The sequence below is a fragment of the Triticum urartu genome, chromosome 2A (genome assembly GCF_056163025.1).
Source record: "Triticum urartu cultivar PI428250 chromosome 2A, HENAU_Tu73, whole genome shotgun sequence".
Lineage (NCBI taxonomy): Eukaryota > Viridiplantae > Streptophyta > Magnoliopsida > Poales > Poaceae > Triticum > Triticum urartu.
In genome coordinates, this window is record NC_141874.1 from 189,356,455 (window position 1) to 189,376,741 (window position 20,287).

At 47.5% G+C, this 20,287-nt stretch overlaps 1 protein-coding gene across 1 annotated transcript; it reads right to left on the bottom strand.

Moving 5' to 3' along the window:
* Positions 1–3,393: 3,393 nt before the first annotated feature.
* Positions 3,394–17,949, bottom strand: LOC125541391 (uncharacterized). The gene is made up of 3 exons (XM_087543568.1): positions 16,818–17,949; positions 16,556–16,637; positions 3,394–16,447 (listed from the first exon to the last, which is right to left on the bottom strand). Exon 3 carries the CDS (start codon positions 9,122–9,124, stop codon positions 6,998–7,000), a length of 2,127 nt encoding a protein of 708 aa, XP_087399694.1. The 5' UTR covers positions 9,125–16,447; positions 16,556–16,637; positions 16,818–17,949; the 3' UTR covers positions 3,394–6,997.
* Positions 17,950–20,287: the final 2,338 nt, after the last annotated feature.

Below are 20,287 nucleotides of genomic sequence, written 5' to 3' on the forward strand. Positions count from 1 at the left end.
TCCAACATCGCGGTAGCTTGATGCTCTACGCCGACAGGTCCCGGTCCCCAGGCAGGCTGCAGCCGTCACTGGTATGCCAGGTCGCGATGCCGTGGTCAAGGCCAGGAGGTGAGCGGCTCGAGGTCCATTTAGAGTTCCTGAAGCGCGATGCTCAAGAGGTCCCCTTTAGCGTGCAAGCAACTACCTAAATGTGGGAAAGGGAGGTGACGTCACCGCAACAAGGCTATAAGAGGCGGGAATCTTATGCCGTAGCGTTCGGCCGACCCGGGTGCGAAATTTATCTTGGCAATCCAGAGCTGATTCCTCGTGCAGCGCCAAACTCGTGCGTCGACGGCCATAACGTAGCCAGGTCAGGCCCGTGTGAGTCTCCCCCTATTTCCCACGCTCTTCCGTGTGCTCTACGTCCTCGGGTCCTGGCCCTCGAGCGAGCTCAGCCGCCGCTGGTATGCCAGGTCACGATGTCGTGGTCAAGGCCAGGAGGTGAGGGCTGGAGAGCCAGTAAGAGCTCTTGAGTCATGATGCTTAGGAGCCCCCCTTTAATGCACAAGCGAATTGCATGGGAAAAGAGGGAGCCCGCGACACCGCCTGCTGTCGCCCTCGGGAGGTTCCTGCAGGTTAGCACGAAGGAGGGCACAAATCGCAACCACGCTTGCCGATCTGCCACTGGTCATTCCGCAAGAAGATGAAGGAACTGAGGGTCTGGTGAGGTGACGTGCGCGGGCGGGCCGCGAGCCAGAGCTCGACCGCTCGGATTTGTCAGCGTTGCAGGGACGGACCCGAGCACAAGTGCCGTGCCAGCATGGGTAACCCCCGTTGCGGGATGAGCGAGGGGCCGATCGGCGTCGCGGGCGGCCACATCGAGTGACAATCAAGCAAGGGATGAATATAAATAACTCATGCACAGGAACCAGCTAGCTTAGATGGATGTGAGAACGATGCATGCCACCGGGACGGACCCGAGCGGCCAGGGGATGATGCAGCCTGAGGGGCGCCCCTAGTAAAGTAAGCTAAAGATGCAAAAGGATACACGCCGTAGGGACAGGCCCATGCGACCTGGGAATAATGCAGCCCAAGGGGCACTCCCAGCTGAATAAACTTGAAAAGTGTCACCTGGTTTCGTTGTCGAAGGAGTGTTGGGGTAGCTGAAGGCGCACGATGAAGAAGTCGCTCCTCATGAGCCGCCAAGACCCTGAGCCTCGGGAGGCTCTGGGGGCTCAGGTGGATCCTTGAGGACCGTCTCCATCTCCGCCAGGACCGCGTGATGCCTGGCCTCCTGAGTTGCTAGGATGCTCCGTAGGTTGCGCTTGAAGGCGGCTGCCACGCTCGGCAGGCCAAACGACATGCGAACATAGCTGTGAGGTGGACCCTCGCACTGCCCAACGCGTGAAGGCCAGAAGCGCTCCTGAGATGCGGCCCTGTTGAGCCCTGGAATGTCAACACACACGCGCAGCTCGCCACCCTCGCCTGTATGGGGAGCTGCACCAGGTGGGCGGCAGTTGCTGCGCATAGCCCTTGCTTCTTGAAGCTCCTGGGTGGCCTTGACGATGAACTCCTGAGCGCCGGGCACTCCTCGCCCAGTGCCCTCCTAAGGGAAATGTGTCGCAAAGCACGCCTCCACGTGGTGCCCGAGCGCCTCCCTCATGATGTTGGCCAGGTCTGAGGCCCTCCAGAAGAGAGCCCCCGAGCCTCGCCAGAGGAGGGCGCCGGGTGCGCCTTCCTATGCGAGGGAGGGAGGCGCCCTAGGTGCGGGCGCTGATCCTGAGGCGGCATCGCTAGAGACACCGCTCTCCTGAGGCCCTGTGCGGAGTAGTTGCTTCTTCTTCTTGGGGATGGCCTCAGGAGGGTACCGCGTGCCCTCGCTGTCAGGGTCTTCGATTGCTACGGCTTGGAAGGCGCGCTCGAGGGAGCACCCCGCATCTCTTTCTTCACAGGGGATTGTGATGATTCCGCTGCTTCTTGGCATCTTGAGGACGTTGTAGCCATGGTGGGTCACTGCCATGAACTTGGATAATGCTGGGTACCCAAGGATGGCGTTGTATGGCAGACGGATGTAGGAGACGTTGAAGGTGATGAGCTCGGTGCGGTAGTTGTCGCGCTGGCCGAAGGTGACAGGGAGACGGACTTGCCCTATCGGGGTGGTAGAGCCGTCGGTCACTCCTGAGAAGGGCTTAGTAGGCTGCAGTTGATCATAGGGTACTTGAAGGCTGTCGAACGTCTCGACGGACAGGACACTAAGCCCCACGCCGCCGTCGATGAGGGTCTTGGTGACTTGGACATTGCTGATGACGGGCGAACAGAGCATCGGGAGGACGCCGGCGGTCGTCGCGCATTTGAGCTGGTCCACCGAGCTGAAGGTGGTGGCGTACTTGGACCACCTGAGCGGGCGCGTGGCCTCGAGCATGGGGAGGGCTGCATTCACCTCATGATAGAACTGCTTGAAAATGCGCTAGGAAGCCGAGGCCTGAGCTCCACCCAAGATGCAAGCGATGGCGTGTGGCTCTTGGAAGCCCCTAGCCCCCTCGTCCTGATGATGGTCGTCGTTCCTTCTTGGTGGTGGCGGCAGCGGAGGGAGGCCAGGATTTCCCTGAGGATGGTCCTTGCGAGGCTGGTCGCGCCAGGCGCCCTCACGAGGCTGCTCCTGCCGGTGGTCCTCACGAGGCCGGTCGCGCCACTCCTGGCGGTGGCCGCTGTCGTCCCAGCGTCCTCCACCTCGTCCTCCTCCTCGGTCGTAGCCCCGGTCGTTGCGCTCAGGGCATCGACCGAAGCGTCCATCTCGGATGGCCCTAAGCTCTTGACAATCATTCGTGTTGTGGTTGTGTACATTGTGGAAGGCGCGGAATGGACGGCTACCCTTGGACGACTCAGGGTGGTCCCAGCCACGCTTCGTGTCCGGCTCCGCCGCGAGCACGGCTACTCCCTTGCACTTCACGTCCTTGACCTTGGCTTTCTTCTCATCTGGGTCAATAGCAGGGAGCTCGAGGAGGGAGAGACGCCCTTCCTCAGCCCTTGCGCACTTGGTCGCCAGGTTGAACAACTCCGGAGTCATGCATAGCTCCTTGTGGATGGCGAGCTCCTCCTTCATCTTGATGTCACGGGACGCCATCTGTTGGATTACGGGTTTCAGCAAAACCCTTAAGGTTCGAACACTGGGGTTCATGCAAAGATCTCTCCCTCACCGATCATGCCTCAAATACTTCGTGATCTCTAGGCTAGGCACACGGACAACACACAAGACACAAGATTTATACTGGTTCAGGCCACCGTTGTGGTGTAATACCCTACTCCAGTGTGGTGGTGGTGGATTGCCTGTTGGGCTGAGGATGAACAGTACAAGGGGAAGAACAACCTCTTGAGGAGAGGTGTTCCTGTGCTAGGTGAAGTTGTGGTGGTGAGGGTCCAATCTCTAGATCCGTTCCAAATGCCCTCCTATGGTGGTGGCTAGTCCTATTTATAAAGGCACTGGTCCTCTTCCCAAATATTGAGCGGGAAGGGATGCCACAACGGCTAATTTGAAAGGGGGCAGCTAGTACAGCTTATCCTGACAAAAGTAGTCTTCGCCTGCGAAAGGCTCTGGTGGTGACACCATCTTGGGCTCCACGGCTGATGATCTGGACGCCCTGAGCCGGCTGATGAATCTGCTTGGCATGGAACTGGCAGGCCTCGCAAGTCCTCGCCAACTCAGTCACGTCATTGAGCATCGTGGGCCAGTAGAATCCACTGCGAAACACCTTGCTGATGAGGGTCCGCGACGATGAGTGGTGCCCGCAGTCCCCGCCATGTATGTCGGCCAGCAGCTCTCTTCCTTGCTCCTTGGAGATGCAATGCAAGGAAGCGTCATTTGGCTTCTTCCTGTATAACTCACCGTCCCGGATGCAGTACGTCATGGCTTGTCGAGCCACACGCTCCATGTCCTCCTCCTCTTCCGGCAGCGTCCCTTGAGTCAGGTACTCCTTGAATTCCTTAGTCTAGCACCCCTCCTGAGGTTCGAGCGCTAAGAGCAAGCGCGCTCTCGTAGTCATGCCATAGGCCGGGGCTCCTGAGGCAAGTGGTTGAGGGAGCTCCTCCCAAGGTAGCGCTGTCCTCGAGAGCGGAGGTGTTGCTGAAGGCCTGAAGAGCCGCTCCTCAAAGATGCCAGGCTCTTGGGGTAGCCTCTTGGATGCCCTCCTGGCGATGTCGTCGGCTTCCTTGTTGGTGCCACGGGGCACATGCTGCAATTCCAGACCCGAGTACTGTTTCTCCATCTTGCGCACCTCCGCAAGATACGCCTCCATGTGCTCATCCTTCGGCTCATATACTTTGTTGGAGAAGTTGACGAGGAGCTGTGAGTCGCCCTTGATGGTAAGATGTGGCACCTCGGCTAAGAGAAAACTGGAACGCCCCGTATTCCAGCCCAGAGAACGAGGTGAAGTCTTCTGGAATACGACACTGCTTAGTATAGAACAAACCAGCTCTCTATTACAACACGAATATGAATGCAAGGGTTCCGATATTACAATGACTAACGTCGGCACGACGACACTATGCCAACCATGGTTGCTCTATACAAGCAGCATAACAACTCAAAGCAGCGGAATAACTACTCGTAGTGGAACAACGAACGGCAATGATGGACTCCAATCCGCAGGGACTCTGGCTGGAACGTTTATCCTAGCTCACGAACACAGGAACAACACCAACCAAGCAAGAAATCCAGGCATGACCTGCAAACTCGCATGACACGCCAGGTCAGTACATTGAATGTACTTGCAAGCTCACAATAACCAGAAGCATTCAAGACAAACAACAGCATGGCAATTTGTAGGATCGAAAGTATGTCTAGAGGGGGTGATTAGACTACTTGACCAATTAAAAATCTATCCTTTTCCCAATTTTAGTCTTTGGCAGATTTTAGCTATCTTAGCACAAGTCAAGCAATCTGAGCACAATTCAAGCAAGCATGCAAAGAGTCTATGAGCAGCGGAAAGTAAAGCATGCAACTTGCAAGAATGTAAAGGGAAGGGTTTGAAGAATTCAAACACAATTGGAGACACAGATGTTTTTGTCATGGTTCCGATAGGTGGTGCTATCGTACATCCACGTTGATGGAGACTTCAACCCACGGAGGGTAACGCTTGCGCGAGTCCACGGAGGGCTCCACCCACAAAGGGTCCATGAAGAAGCAACCTTGTCTATCCCATCATGGCCATCGCCCACAAAGGACTTGCCTCACTAGCGGTAGATCTTCATGAAGTAGGCGATCTCCTTGCCCTTACAAACTTCTTGGTTCAACTCCACAATCTTTGTCGGAGGCTCCCAAGTGACACCTAGCCAATTTAGGATACACCACTCTCCAACAAGTAACAAATGGTGTGTTGATGATGAACTCCTTGCTCTTGTGCTTCAAATGATAGTCTCCCCAACACTCAACTCTCTCTCACAGGATATGAATTTGGTGGAAAGAAGATTTGAGTGGAAAGCAACTTGGGAAGGCTAGAGATCAAGATTCATATGGTAGGAATGGAATATCTTGGCCTCAACACATGAGTAGGTGGTTCTCTCTCAGAAAATGTGTATTGGAAGTGTAGGTATGTTCTGATGGCTCTCTCCATGAATGAAGAGTGGGTGGAGGGATATATATAGCCTCCACACGAAAACTAACCGTTACACACAATTTACCAATCTCGGTGAGACCGAATTGAGAAACTCAGTCAGACCGATTCAGCAAACCTAGTGACCGTTAGGATTTTCGGTGGGACTGAGATGCAACTCGGTAGGACCGATATGGTTAGGGTTGGGGCACAACATAGTCTCGGTGTGACAGATTACACAAACTCGGTGGGACCGATTTTGGTAATAAGCTAACCAGAGAGTTGGTCAGGTAAACTCGGTGGGACCGATCGCTCATTTCGGTGGGACCAAAATGTTACAAAAGGAAAACAGAGAGTTTACATTGCAATCTCGGTGGGACCGATCGCTCATCTAGGTAGGACCGAAACGTTATGAAGGGAAACAGAGAGATTACAACCCCATCTCGGTGTGACCGAAATCCCTATCGGTGAGACTGATTTTCCTAGGGTTTGTGGCAGTGGCTATGACATTTAAAACTCGGTGGCGCCGGATAGAAAGAATCGGTGGGGCCGAGTTTGACTTTGGGTTTAGGTCATATGTGGATGTGGGAAGGTAGTTGAGGGTTTTGGAGCATATCACTAAGCATTAAGAAGCAAGAACCTCATCAAGAAACACCTCATCCCTCCTTGATAGTATTGGCTTTTCCTATAGACTCAATGTGATCTTGGATCACTAAAATATAAAATGTAGAGTCTTGAGCTTTGAGCTTGAGCCAATCTTTTTGTCCTTAGTATTTTGAGGGGTCCACATTCCTCATCCATGCCATGCCATTCATTGAGCTTTTCCTGAAATATTAATCTTGGAATAGCATTAGCTCAATGAGCTATATGTTGTTAGGAATTACCAAAACCACCTAGGGATAGTTGCACTTTCAATCTCCCCCTTTTTGGTAATTGATGACAACATATAGATCAAAGCTTCGAGAAATGATAATAAGAGTGAAAACATTGTCGCTTTGAGAAGTATGTGAAAAGCAAGAGCTCCCCCTAAATTTGTGCATAGTTTATGATTTGCTTTGGACTGCAAATGCACAAAGAGTTAGGCTAATGGGTTACTCTTCCATGTCACATACATCTTGGTGGAGCGCTCAAAATGATAATAATGAAATACATGCACTCATCACCAAGCAAAGTGAATGATCATATAGGGATAAAAGGATAATGTCATCCAACAAACATTAAAGTAGCATATGATCAAACGCATGATCATCCAAGTATCACATAGACAAAAAGTATCTCAAACAAGCAAAGCAAATAAAGTTCAACCACCAAAGCAAGAGAGAATAAACAGCAACGCTCTCTCTCGAAGCCTATGATCTATACATTTTGCTCCCCCTTTGGCAACAAGTTACCAAAAAGTTCCTAGAAAATACATAGCACTAAATCGTCTCTCAGGCTTGGTCTTCAGGTGGTGGTGTCCGGATAACTCCAAGAACGAAGGCTTCAGTCGAAGTAGATGGAGCCGATGGAGTAGGTGCTGGAGCTGGTGGCACTGAAGATGTAGCTGGTGCAGATGAAGTGGCTCTGGTGTCTGGAACAGGCATTGCAGCTGACCTCTGAGCTCTAGGTACTCTGGCAAATGCATCAGTGGTTGTCTTGCCCTTCCTCTCCTGCATGTCATCCTGAAGTTGCTCCACAAGAGACTGAATCTCAGATACCTTCACATCTAAGTCATAGAACTTTTGCTCCACGATCCTCTCCAAGCTGTCCTGGTTTTGAGTCAGGGTGGCTAGTCCCTTCTCAATCCTCAGAGTGGAGGCAATCAAGTAGACAAGCTGATCTTGCTTGCTCTTCAGAAGATACTGAGATGCTTCTTCAGTAGTTGGCATCCTTGCAGCCTTTTCAGCCTTTGCCTTCTCCTTCTTTGCTTGTGTGTGCACAGAAGATGGTTCATTTTCATCCATCACAACAGTGTTGTCCTCAAATTCTGGGTAGATAGGCATGTGCTCCTTATCCAGCAGATATGTACCAGTGCACATCTTGGAGTTGATCAGCTCCTGGATCTGTGGGGCATACCCACAACTCCTCTTCTGATCTGCAGCTGTCCTCTTGATAGTTTCAACTATAAGGCTCGTGACTTTGAACTTCTGTGGGACATCAAAGATATGAAGCAAGTTTATTGCATGGCCTCTAATCATCTTGTGATCTCCAGACTTGGGCAGAAGAGTGTGCTTGAGGATCCAGTTGATAGTAGGCAAGCCTGACAGAAGATAATGTACAGATCCAAACTTATGTGTCTCAAGTGCAGCATCTGGGATCTCCTTGTACATGTGTGCCATGGAGTTGTGATCTTTCTTCTTCTTGGCATAGACATCCAAGTCATCTTCACTCTCTTCTGGGGCATTGATCAACTTCGCCCATTCAACAACCGTGGACTGGTACCTAGTACCTTCAGACATCCAGACAATCCTTCCATCTGGGTAGAAGTGAGCTGTGGAGTAGAACTGCATGATGAGCTCATCATTCCATTTTGTGAGCTTCTGAGCCACAAACTCATCAACTGCACAAGCCTTGAAACTGTCATACACACCTGGATAATGTTCATCATTCTTCTTGATGTAGTCCCAATCGACCCATCTCATGTCACACACTATTGGCTTCTTGTCAAGCAACACTGTCTCATAGAAATCCTGTTGTTCCTTTGTATGGAACCTGTAGTCCACATCAGTCCTTCTCCTGGTGGCATATGGATCAGACTCTCTCCATAGACTTAGACCTGAGTCCTTCCTGATCTTCATGTTCTCAGCTACTGGATGAGCATCATTGTGATCTGCAATTTTTCGCTTTAGCTTCCTCAAGACATGTGACTCATCATCATCTTCTTCCATTTCAGCTTCAGGCACCGGGGCCTTGTCATTCTCCTCAGCAAGGATGTTCCTGGTGCTCCTCTTTGGTTTTGGCTTTGAAGCTGGAGCAGCAGCCTTTAGAGCAGTCTTAGGCTTAGATGGAACGGCCCCTGCCCTGATGGCATCACCCATAAGCTTCTGAGCTTTGGGTGCTGATGCAACATCTTCTTCCTCTTCCTCTTCAGAATCTCTCATGATTGAGGATCTCCCAAGCACTCTGGCAGTGGTCTTTTTGACCCTCTCTTTCCTCTTCTTCTCTGCCACAATCTGCTCTTTGGGTGCAGATCCCAAAGTCCCTTGAGTAGATGCTCTGGCTTTAGACATTGGAATTCTCTTGGCAGGAACCTTTTGCTTCATGCCTGGCTTGGTGGCAATAGCTGTGCCATATTCCTTCTTCAGGACTTTTCTCTTTGAGGTGGTTTCTTCCTCCTCAGCCACATAGTCCTCATCCTCTGACTCTGAAGTTCGTTTCTTGCTGGCCCTGGTGGCAGCCTTTGGCAGATTGCTTGGTGTGCTCCTGCTGCCATCATCTGAGCTGCTAGAGGGACTAGTGCCCTCACTCAAGTGAACCTGCTCCTCTGACTTGTTCTGGCTGTCACTCTGATCAGAATGTTGCAAACACTGATAGCAGACCCTGTGAATAGATTTAGATGAGATAGAGTGGATGAGCATCACAAAATGCAAAGGTTTTTGCAAAAGAATGAGTCAAAAACTTAGTTTTAGTTTCCACAAAAAGCATTTCGGATCAACCGATTTGTAAACTCGGTGATACCGAAGCAGCTGTTGGAACCTAAACTAGTGAACTCAGTCAGACCGAGTCACAGTTCGGTGGCACCGAGACTGCTAGGGTTTCACAAAGTCCTGAACTCGGTCACACCGATTTGCAATTCTCGGTCAGACCGAGAATCACATGTGCAATGGCCTGAGCCGAATCGGTGGTACCGAGTTCCACAACTCGGTGGGTCCGAGATGGTTTCGGCGGAAACCTAACCCTAAATTCTCAATTCACGACTGAACTACGGAGTGTTTTGATTGGATAAGAATGATCGCAATCGTGGCAAGATACATGGCGAACACAATGTGCTAGGAATCAGATAGGGATAGCACAGTGATCGAGTCATACCCTAGTTCGGCGATGAACTCGCTACGGCGGCAACGGCGGGGATGATTCCCGTTGACGGCGGCGGAGACCAGCGACAGGAGGCGGCTGGCGACGAGGAGGATGATCCGGAGACCCTGGAGGAAGAGCGGGCTAAGCGCGGGTCGAGGAGGTTCGGAAAGTTTTCCAAAATTTGACCCATGGATATATATAGCCCGACCCTGTCGGTGCGACCGAGTGGAACAACTCGGTGGCACCAAGATTCATAACTGCAAGCAGTTACTGCAACTCGGTGTGATCGAAAAGTTCAAATCGGTTGCACCAAGATTGAAAACCTAGATCGACTTAGTGCTCTTGGTATGACCGAAATGGATGAATCGGTTAGACCGAAACGCACAAAGAAGTTTTGGAAGTTTAAGTCTATGATGAATCGGGGACTCCGAGTGCTCCTCACACAGAGTGGTTCGAATCTGACTTGATCAAATTTTGTGATGCAACATGAATAGAGTTTGAGATGAGAAAAGCATAGATAGCTAGAGAAGGTTCTTAGGCATTCTTGTCCATCCACTTGGCCAAAATAAAAGGAAACCAATCAATCAAAACAACAAGTGGATGTCCTCGAATGAGTAAATTATGCAACCAACATGCTCACACAATAAAATGACAAATGAAATATGTGGCAAAGCATGCACAAACAATTCTAGCATCTATCAAGCAATTGGCGATGATTAGGTCATCTATATATGAGTATATTGACTTAGGAGTCAAATGAGAACATTTGATCATAGGTCGTACTCATCGTTTAAGCACAAGTGGGGTTAGCACTTTTACATAAAGCGTTATTGTGTTCACACCATTAGAGTTTCTTTAACTCAATTGTTAGAGTAAAGCTCCCCCTAGATGTGAGATCCCCCCTAAGAGGGATAAACTAACTTTGGGTTTTGTCGATGATGACTTCATGTAGGTATTGAAGATGTGGATGCTCTATGTTGATGGTGATCATTTGGAGCTATCCTTTGGAGTGAGTTGCACTTTCAATACATACACGGGTTAGTCCCACAATGAACAAACAAGGATATCCATAGACATAGAGTGATGCACACACAAGATGATGTCTATATATGAGAGCATTAGGTTACCTTGTCCCTTGTCTTACCAGCAAGAGGGTTTGTGACTCCTAACTAGTGCAAGATGTGGAAGTTGATTGCACTTGTTCTTGCCAAAATGATAAGAGTGAAGTATGTTGGCGGAGTCACCCTCAAGAACTCTCTAGTTCTTCTTCTTCGGGATCCACACCATCTTGATGGGAATCCTCGGAGTTGTAGTTGTACTTGATGAAGTGGAACTTGATCTAGTCTTGGGAACCCACTTGACCAAGGCCTTAGGAGCTTCTTCAAATGCATCAATTTCCTCTTGAAGCTTGTCCTTGCCTTTTTGCTTGTGGTCTTGTGGTGGAAGATCATCTTGAGCTTGTGTCCCTTGGATGAAGTAGGATCATACTTCTCTTGTTGAGGAACAAACTTCGTCTTGGGGTATTGATATTCTTCCCACTCAACTCCATTGGCATTGAACTTTCGTTCAAAACCAATACCTTGATTCTTCCGGTGCCTTCCTTGCTTGCGTACAATTTCCTCGAATTGCTTACTCCCGGCAAGGCTCTTGTAAACACCTTTCTCTATGATTCCCTTCAATAAGCTATTTTCTTGCTCAAGTGTAACTTGGCTAAGAGAATCATTAGTGGAATCAAGAGAACTACTAGAAGCAACAATATTGGATTTAGCATGATTATTGTTACTACTAGAAGAAGAATCCTTCTTGTACTTGTTACTAGACTTGACTTGAGGCATGTAAGTGGATAAGAGTAAACGCTTGGCAATGTAAGAAGAACTTTTCTTGCGAAGATCATCATTGATTGCCTTTAAGAACTCATGCTCTTGCTCAAGGTTGAGCTTTTCAAAACGTAATTTTTCATGAGTCCTTAAAAATTCTCGATGATCTCCTAAGATAGTTTCATGAGCTAACTTAAGAGTGTTTAGTTCTTTATTTAGAGACTCAATCTTCTCCTTATCATTGTCATTCGTTTCATCATAGTATTCATCACTATAGTTGTCAACAAGTAACTTATCATCACATAACAAGTCATCTTCATCACTATTGAAATCAACATACTCGGGGTGTGATACCTTTGGACCTTTGGCCATGAAGCATCTTCCAATTCCTTCATTTGGTGAGTCAAATATGTCATAGGAGTTGGTAGACACAAGTGCTAGACCGGCAACACCTTCATCTTGAGTATATTCTGAGTCGGAGTGATAGCTTCTCTTGGAGTCATTGTCGGACTTGGAGCCAGATACCCATTCACCAACATGAACTTGATGTCTTCGTTTTGTGTAGCTCATTGATGACTTGTCCTTCCTTTCCGAATCCTTGCTTCTCCGTGAGGGTCTTCGTTCATATCGATCATCCCTACTCTCCTTCTCTCCCTTGATGGTGATTCTTCTCTTCTACTTCTTCTTTTGGGAGAATCTTCTCTTCTCTTGTGGGGAGCCGTACACTCATTGGAGTAGTGTCCGAGTCTTCCACAATTGTAGCAGTTTCGCTCTCGACTAGAAGATCTTTTGTCATTGTAGGACCTTGACTTGAAACTTCTCTCTTTGCTTCTATTCTTGTAGAACTTGTTGAAGTTCTTCACCATTAGGCTCAATTCTTCATTGAAGGTTTGTTTCTCACTTAATGATGTGGGAGCTTCACATGAGGCTTTGTAAGCACCACTTGACTTGTTATGGAGCTCCTCCTTATCCTTGAGTGACATCTCATGAGCAACAATTCTTCCAATGACTTCCGCTGGCTTGAGATCTTTGTAATTTGGCATCATTTGGATCAATGTGCATACGGTATCATATTTTCCATCCAAGGCTCTTAGGATCTTCTTGATGATGAATTTGTCGGTCATCTATTCACTTCCTAAGCCGGCAATCTCATTTGTGATAAGAGCAAGCCTAGAGTACATCTCAGTGACACCTTCACCATCCTTCATTTTGAACTTGTCAAGTTGACTTTGAAGCACATCCAACTTGGATTCCTTGACGGAGTCGGTACCTTCGTGCATATCAATCAAAGTATCCCAAATTTCCTTTGCATTCTCAAGACGGCTGATTTTGTTGAATTCTTCGGGGCACAATCCATTGAAGAGGATATCACAAGCTTGAGCATTGTATTGTAGCATCTTCAACTCATCTACGGTAGCTTCACGATTCGGTTCTCTCCCATCAAAGAATTCACCTTGCAAGCCAACACACACAATAGCCCAAACGGTGGAGTTATGTCCAAGAATATGCATTTTCATCTTCTGCTTCCAACTAGCAAAATTAGTACCATCAAAGTAAGGACCTCTACGGTGATAATTTCCCTCGCTAGACGCCATACTCTCCTAGGTTGTGAAACCAAGGCTATGACCACCAAAAGCTATGGAAATCAAAGCAAATGGAGACCAAAGCTCTGATACCACTTGTAGGATCGAAAGTATGTCTAGAGGGGGTGATTAGACTACTTGACCAATTAAAAATCTATCATTTTCCCAATTTTAGTCTTTGGCAGATTTTAGCTATCTTAGCACAAGTCAAGCAATCTTAGCACAATTCAAGCAAGCATGCAAAGAGTCTATGAGCAGCGGAAAGTAAAGCATGCAACTTGCAAGAATGTAAAGGGAAGGGTTTGGAGAATTCAAACACAATTGGAGACACGTATGTTTTTGTCGTGGTTCCGATAGGTGGTGCTATCGTACATCCACGTTGATGGAGACTTCAACCCACGGAGGGTAACGCTTGCGCGAGTCCACGGAGGGCTCCACCCACAAAGGGTCCACGAAGAAGCAACCTTGTCTATCCCATCATGGCCATCGTCCACGAAGGACTTGCCTCACTAGCGGTAGATCTTCACGAAGTAGGCGATCTCCTTGCCCTTACAAACTTCTTGGTTCAACTGCACAATCTTTGTCGGAGGCTCCCAAGTGACACCTAGCCAATCTAGGAGACACCACTCTCCAAGAAGTAACAAATGGTGTGTTGATGATGAACTCCTTGCTCTTGTGCTTCAAATGATAGTCTCCCCAACACTCAACTCTCTCTCACAGGATATGAATTTGGTGGAAAGAAGATTTGAGTGGAAAGCAACTTGGGAAGGCTAGAGATCAAGATTCATATGGTAGGAATGGAATATCTTGGCCTCAACACATGAGTAGGTGGTTCTCTCTCAGAAAACGTGTATTGGAAGTGTAGGTATGTTCTGATGGCTCTCTCCACGAATGAAGAGTGGGTGGAGGGATATATATAGCCTCCACACAAAAACTAACCGTTACACACAATTTACCAATCTCGGTGAGACCGAAATGAGAAACTCGGTCAGACCGATTCAGCAAACCTAGTGACCGTTAGGATTTTCGGTGGGACTGAGATGCAACTCGGTAGGACCGATATAGTTAGGGTTAGGGCACAACTTAGTCTCGGTGTGACCGATTACACAAACTCGGTGGGACCGATTTTGGTAATAAGCTAACCAGAGAGTTGGTCAGGTAAACTCGGTGGGACCGATCGCTCATTTCGGTGGGACCGAAATGTTACAAAAGGAAAACAGAGAGTTTACATTGCAATCTCGGTGGGACCGATCGCTCATCTAGGTAGGACCGAAACGTTATGAAGGGAAACAGAGAGATTACAACCCCATCTCGGTGTGACCAAAATCCCTATAGGTGAGACCGATTTTCCTAGGGTTTGTGGCAGTGGCCATGACATTTGAAACTCGGTGGCGCCGGTTAGAAAGAATCGGTGGGGCCGAGTTTGACTTTGGGTTTAGGTCATATGTGGATGTGGGAAGGTAGTTGAGGGTTTTGGAGCATATCACTAAGCATTAAGAAGCAAGAACCTCATCAAGAAACACCTCATCCCTCCTTGATAGTATTGGCTTTTCCTATAGACTCAATGTGATCTTGGATCACTAAAATATAAAATGTAGAGTCTTGAGCTTTGAGCTTGAGCCAATCTTTTTGTCCTTAGTATTTTGAGGGGTCCACATTCCTCATCCATGCCATGCCATTCATTGAGCTTTTCCTAAAATATTAATCTTGGAATAGCATTAGCCCAATGAGCTATATGTTGTTAGGAATTACCAAAACCACCTAGGGATAGTTGCACTTTCACAATTACAGGTTAAGAAGGAATTATCATGAGATCATCAGGATAACATAACAGGAACATAATACTCCTAGAACAATATGATCATGGCATGAACAACATGAATCTGACGATACCAGCATGCAACATGATGACACTACATGCACCATTTATTCTGCTCGGGTTACCTCGTAACCATCACATGCATCACTTACCAACTTCGGACATTACACGATCATCTCAGAATCAAATCAAGCTTGGTATAAACAATACCGTAGTAATCATCAAATGACCACAAGGAGCTTGATCTTTACCCACGATTAGCGCACAACATCACGAATATCCAGCAACTCAGTATCCTCGATACCTCGGTGATCATTCCGGCGATCACAACCATGACTAACACTTGGTCTCAAACCGTGACCTTCCGGCGATCACAACCAACTTATCTCAAACAATGATCCTTCCGGCGATTCCAACCAACTTATCTCAAACAGTGATCCTTCCGGCGATCACAACCAACTTATCTCCTCATCGAGCACATTATTATTATTATTATTATTATTATTATTATTACTGTTGACTCATAGTGTGACCAACTACGAACTGGGCCCTTATCCATGGGCGCAACTATCGATAGATTTAATATACACTCTGTAGAGGTTAGTACACTGTACCCACCCTACGGAACCCATGCCCTCGCACTCCCATTCAGATGGACCAACGGCATTCCAAAAAAACCAACCTACTGCCATGACACTCTCCTGGCCACTCCGACCCACTCCCAACTAGGCTAGTCCTGGGTGGCCCCGTGTCTACCAAAGACACAACGACCACCATCGTGGCCAAAACGTCCCTCACGGGGACCGAATCCATGACAACAACAACGGGCACACAAGGTTATGTCTGCTTACCGGGCCAGGGTACTACCGCACGCCCATAACCTTCCCTTGTTGGAGGCACCGGCGAGAGGCACGACAATAGACCCAGTTAGGACCTTCCCATACAGGTAGGCGTGGTTGCACTGGTCAGTTCGATATGGTGGCACCATGACTCAGCCAACAGTTGTTCAAGTTTAATTTAATCCGGTTAAACTTGAATGCAAATATGCTGAGCCATGATAAAATACATGATGCAATTACAATGCATAAGCATGAGATTAACATAAGCACGGGTGCAACATACCTATCCACTATATCAACAATGAATCATCTCCAACTGAGCATGGCATAATGAAGAGCATGAATTTTACCAGTACAACACTACTCATAGCATAACATGACCACTAGAATCAACAATAAACGTCATGCAAGAACATATCAACAATGCCATCATGCAAGCATTTAACCCACTGGATGCAATGGAACATGCATAACAACTGTACTCGAGACAGACGGCAGTCATGCACAGAAGACCATTACCAACATCAATATGTACTACTAGCAAGCATAAGCATACGAAAGGAATACTAACAACTAGCAGGGCATGCCAACCAGGTGCATAACAACATAGTAAGAAAGTAAGCATTCATCCACAAGCATTGCTGAAACAACTATAACCATATTTTAAACAAGCAAACATTTAATAAATATTCAAGTTGAAAACCATGGCTACTACATGACTATCATGCAAGTGGGTATTGTGGCTTGCCTAGGGTGACGGAGACTCCAGGAAGAAGTGCGGTGAAGACGCGGAACAAAACGTCCGACGGTTTTCTCTTGGAGGGGGCTGATTAGAGGCAAGGGCAAAATGGTCATTTTCACTATGAGAACACCTAGTGAAAATTTTACCAAAATATAGAGCTCGACGATACGAAGAAGTGAGCGTTGGTTTCACCTCAATCGTAGTTACGGTTGCGGAGTTGTGAGGAGTTGAAGATCAAGGACCAATCTGTGAAGATTTTATCACCAATGGGTTCCTGAGTGGATAAGGCAGAGGCGCATATTATAAAATACGCTTTCTGAGAACAGAAAGCTCATTCCTGGCCGCGGTATAAGAAAATATGTTTTCCAGAGGGGAAAATGTATTTTAGCGAATGAAGGGAAAATACACTTTCACCAAATGAACACGTATTCAATAAAATCCCGTTTCCACTTACGTGACGTGGCAGTGGCGGGGTCAATGAGCAGAGGATGACATGCGGGGCCCACCTTATCCTTCTCTCTCCTCCCCCTGTTTTCTTCTTCCTCCCGTGCCTGGCCACGACAGGAAGCAGAGGAGGAGGACAGGGGCGCTGCCGGCGCTGGCCCCGCCGACTCCGGCCACTCCAGGCCAAGGCGAGGGCACCGGAAGCTTCAGGATGGCGCTCCGCACCCGTTCAGATTGGAACCGGACGCCGGAGAGGCGCGGGGAGGAGGGGAGGGGCGGCGCCCGAGGCGGACAGAGAGGCGGCGGTGGTGATGCTCTCCGGTGACGCAGGGCACTCTGGCGAGGGATGATGGGATGGGGCGACTTAGCGGAGCACGGGGAGGACGGTGGTGGGGTCGTACAGGGAGGAGGAGCTCGGGATAGCTCGAGGTGGAGTGATGCAGAGAGGCAGGCGCGACGGCCTGACTTGCGGGGCACGCGGCCAGAGTGGACTCCGGAGAAGGGCGAGGTGGTGGGGCGAACTTCGGGGATGAGGGGAACGCGGTGGACAGCTCTGGAGGAGAGGGGAGGGGCTAGGTTCACCGGAACCGAGGAGGAACCAAGGCGGTCATGGCGAACTCCGGCGAAAAGAAGAGAGGGCCGAGGACTCCGGTGGGCTGGGGAGGCAAGTGAGGAGTGAATGAGCTGTGGCAGGGCTCGGGGCACACTTATATAGTCGAGGGGAGGGCTCTAGAGCACGTTAGCGAGCTTGAGCGGTGCTCTAATGGAGGTCAGTGGCTGGGCATCACACGGGCATGGAGCTAGCGGCTCATTTATGGCTAACCACGACAAGGCACCGATGCAGGGTGATGCAATCGAGCACGGGCGAGCTCCAGGACACAAATGGAGGTCGATACGAGGAGGGAGGAGACGAGAACAGTGGCCAGAACAAGCCAGAGCACGCACTCAGCCATGACGCAAGCGTGATCACCATGTGCACTGGCGCAAGAGGCGCTCTTTGGCGTGGCCAACCATGTCCAGTAGATTGAACTTGGTTCCCTTAGTCAAAACGAGAAAATAAATCGGTCCAGGGGCAAATAAAAGATTTGCACTTAGCTCCAAAATAAATTAGTAAAAAGGTGCTTGTAACTTGTTATGGTTAAACTAGGTTGGTAGCGTGGTAAAGCGTTTGTCTGGTGATGATCACATACTAAGGTGATGCTGATATACAAAAATAATACCAAGAGGAGGAGTTTAGATGAGGGTTGCTGTAAAAAGTGCAAAACTAGACAAAATCAGGGATTTGGATGATGCACTCACATACTTGATTTATGTGAGCTGAAATTTGGCATAGAGGGGTTATATGATGATATTAAACTTCTGTAAAAGTTTCATGCCATTTGTAAATACCAAAGTGGCACTTACTTCACAAAGCTTCATTCTGGACAGAAACTTGGAAAAATTTCACAGGGCAATTGGATTAACTAATTGATGTAAAACTTGGTGTACGGAGTTGATACAGGTAGAATCATGTCCTGGTAAATTTTCAGCTCAATTGAAGCAATATAAAATATAGTTGTTTCACAAACTGAAAATCTGACCAGAAACTAAGATTTGGAGCTGGTCTCATATAGATGCGTTGCATGAGCTCATATTTGGTGGAGAGTCATAATTTGATCATATTAATTACCTTGCAAAATTTCAACTCATTTGGATATGCCTAGATTGTACTTCCTTCACAATCACTTCCCTCAGACAGGAACTTTGAAAAATTGCTCAGGAATATTCACTAGGCAATTTGAGTTGAATTTTGGCATGAGACAATGATAAGCACATGAAAAGCTTTCCAAGAAGTTTGGGTTCAAATGGGAAAATAAAAATAGCACTTCCTTTGCAAAGTGCCATTTAGTACAAAATAGGAAAAGAATTATTGGAGGATTGTTTTTGAACATGGAAATGAAATATTTTGCCATATTTGAGGAAGATATTACCCAAAAAATTTATGAGAATTATTTGGGAATTTTAGGAGTGACATAAATATAGGTTGCTTCACAACCTAGGGTTTTAAGGGTTATTCCTTTATCAGAAAAGGAATATTCTCAACAAAAGAATTCCGGGTTTGGTCAAGGATGGAAATGACATGATCTTGGGATGATGAAGATGGTGACAAGCCACTATAAAACCTAGGAAGACATGATCTTCCCAAGTTTCAGAACCACTTAGCCACAGAAAAGCAAAACAAAACAGGAAATCCAAGAAAATCAAAGGAAAAAAGAAAAGGGCAAAAATCCAGGCTGTTACAAACCTTCCCCCCTTAAAGAAATCTCGTCCTCGGGATTTGGTTGTTCAGGTTTAAATAATTTTCTAACTTGAAGAAACCGTTTCCAACTCAGGTTTCTTTTATAATATTTCCACTGAATTGGATCTGACTGACTGTCTTGATCTGGGGTTGTTTGCTTCGCCGTATCTGACATTCTGACAGGATGTACCTCATATGTTCCTGTTTATACTGACTCAAATTTTCTTTCATATCTGTTGGCTGAGCTAGCATCCGAAATATTATTTGTGCAGACATACTTGTCCTTCTTGATATTCATCCTTGCTGGCAATGTTATTCTTGTATCGAGTATCGAGAATATTCCATGGAGTTGGGGAATATATCTTCCCGTGGAACAAAGAATCCCTTCTATCTAGGCATCGGATTCCTCGAATATAGGCATGCCTTTTGGTTCCAAAACAGTGATGTGGATCATATCTGTTTTGCTAACGGATGTTGTCATCTTGCAGGAGTTTCTGACTTATCTTGACTGGCTTCACAGCCATGAGTATCCAAGTTGTACCAAAGGTTTCACTGTTGCTTGTCGTGACTGATAGAAAAATGCACCATCTCCTGATGATAAGATTTGCAGGCTTGACTGGCGGTGATCTTGTCAAAGAATCCAATCCACACAAGCTATTCTTTTAATTGCTTCCCCTATGCGAGAGATAACAATCCTCAAAGTATATGTTTTCACATTGATTCTTCATTTTTGCCAGTATCTCCCTGGGAATAACAGTCTGGGCGATGCTCCATCGCGGGTGTTGAGGTCAATATATTGAGTTGCCCATGAGTCTGACCAGACAGACTTGGGTATTCAATGCTGATAGTTCTGAGCATACTGTGGACTGAGCTGGCTGCCTCGCTATGAGGTCCTTACCACAATGGAGTATACTTCTTGGGTGGATCTTTGCTTGGGTTTGCCGTGGAATAAGACGGTCTTGGGCATCCACATTTTTCACATAATAACCGGCATACTTGTATTGTTGGTCTTGCTCTTTTATTATTACTTTCTTCATCTGGATCCTCAACTGAAAGAGCGGGACCTTATATGTATCCTTGATTATTTTCGCGTCCCTGAATACTGTTACGTACAATATCTGGCAATCATACCCTGGTCTAGTTCATGTTTTGAGCCTCGGTATATTTATACGGCTCAAGTGTGGTTATACAGATCTCAATAC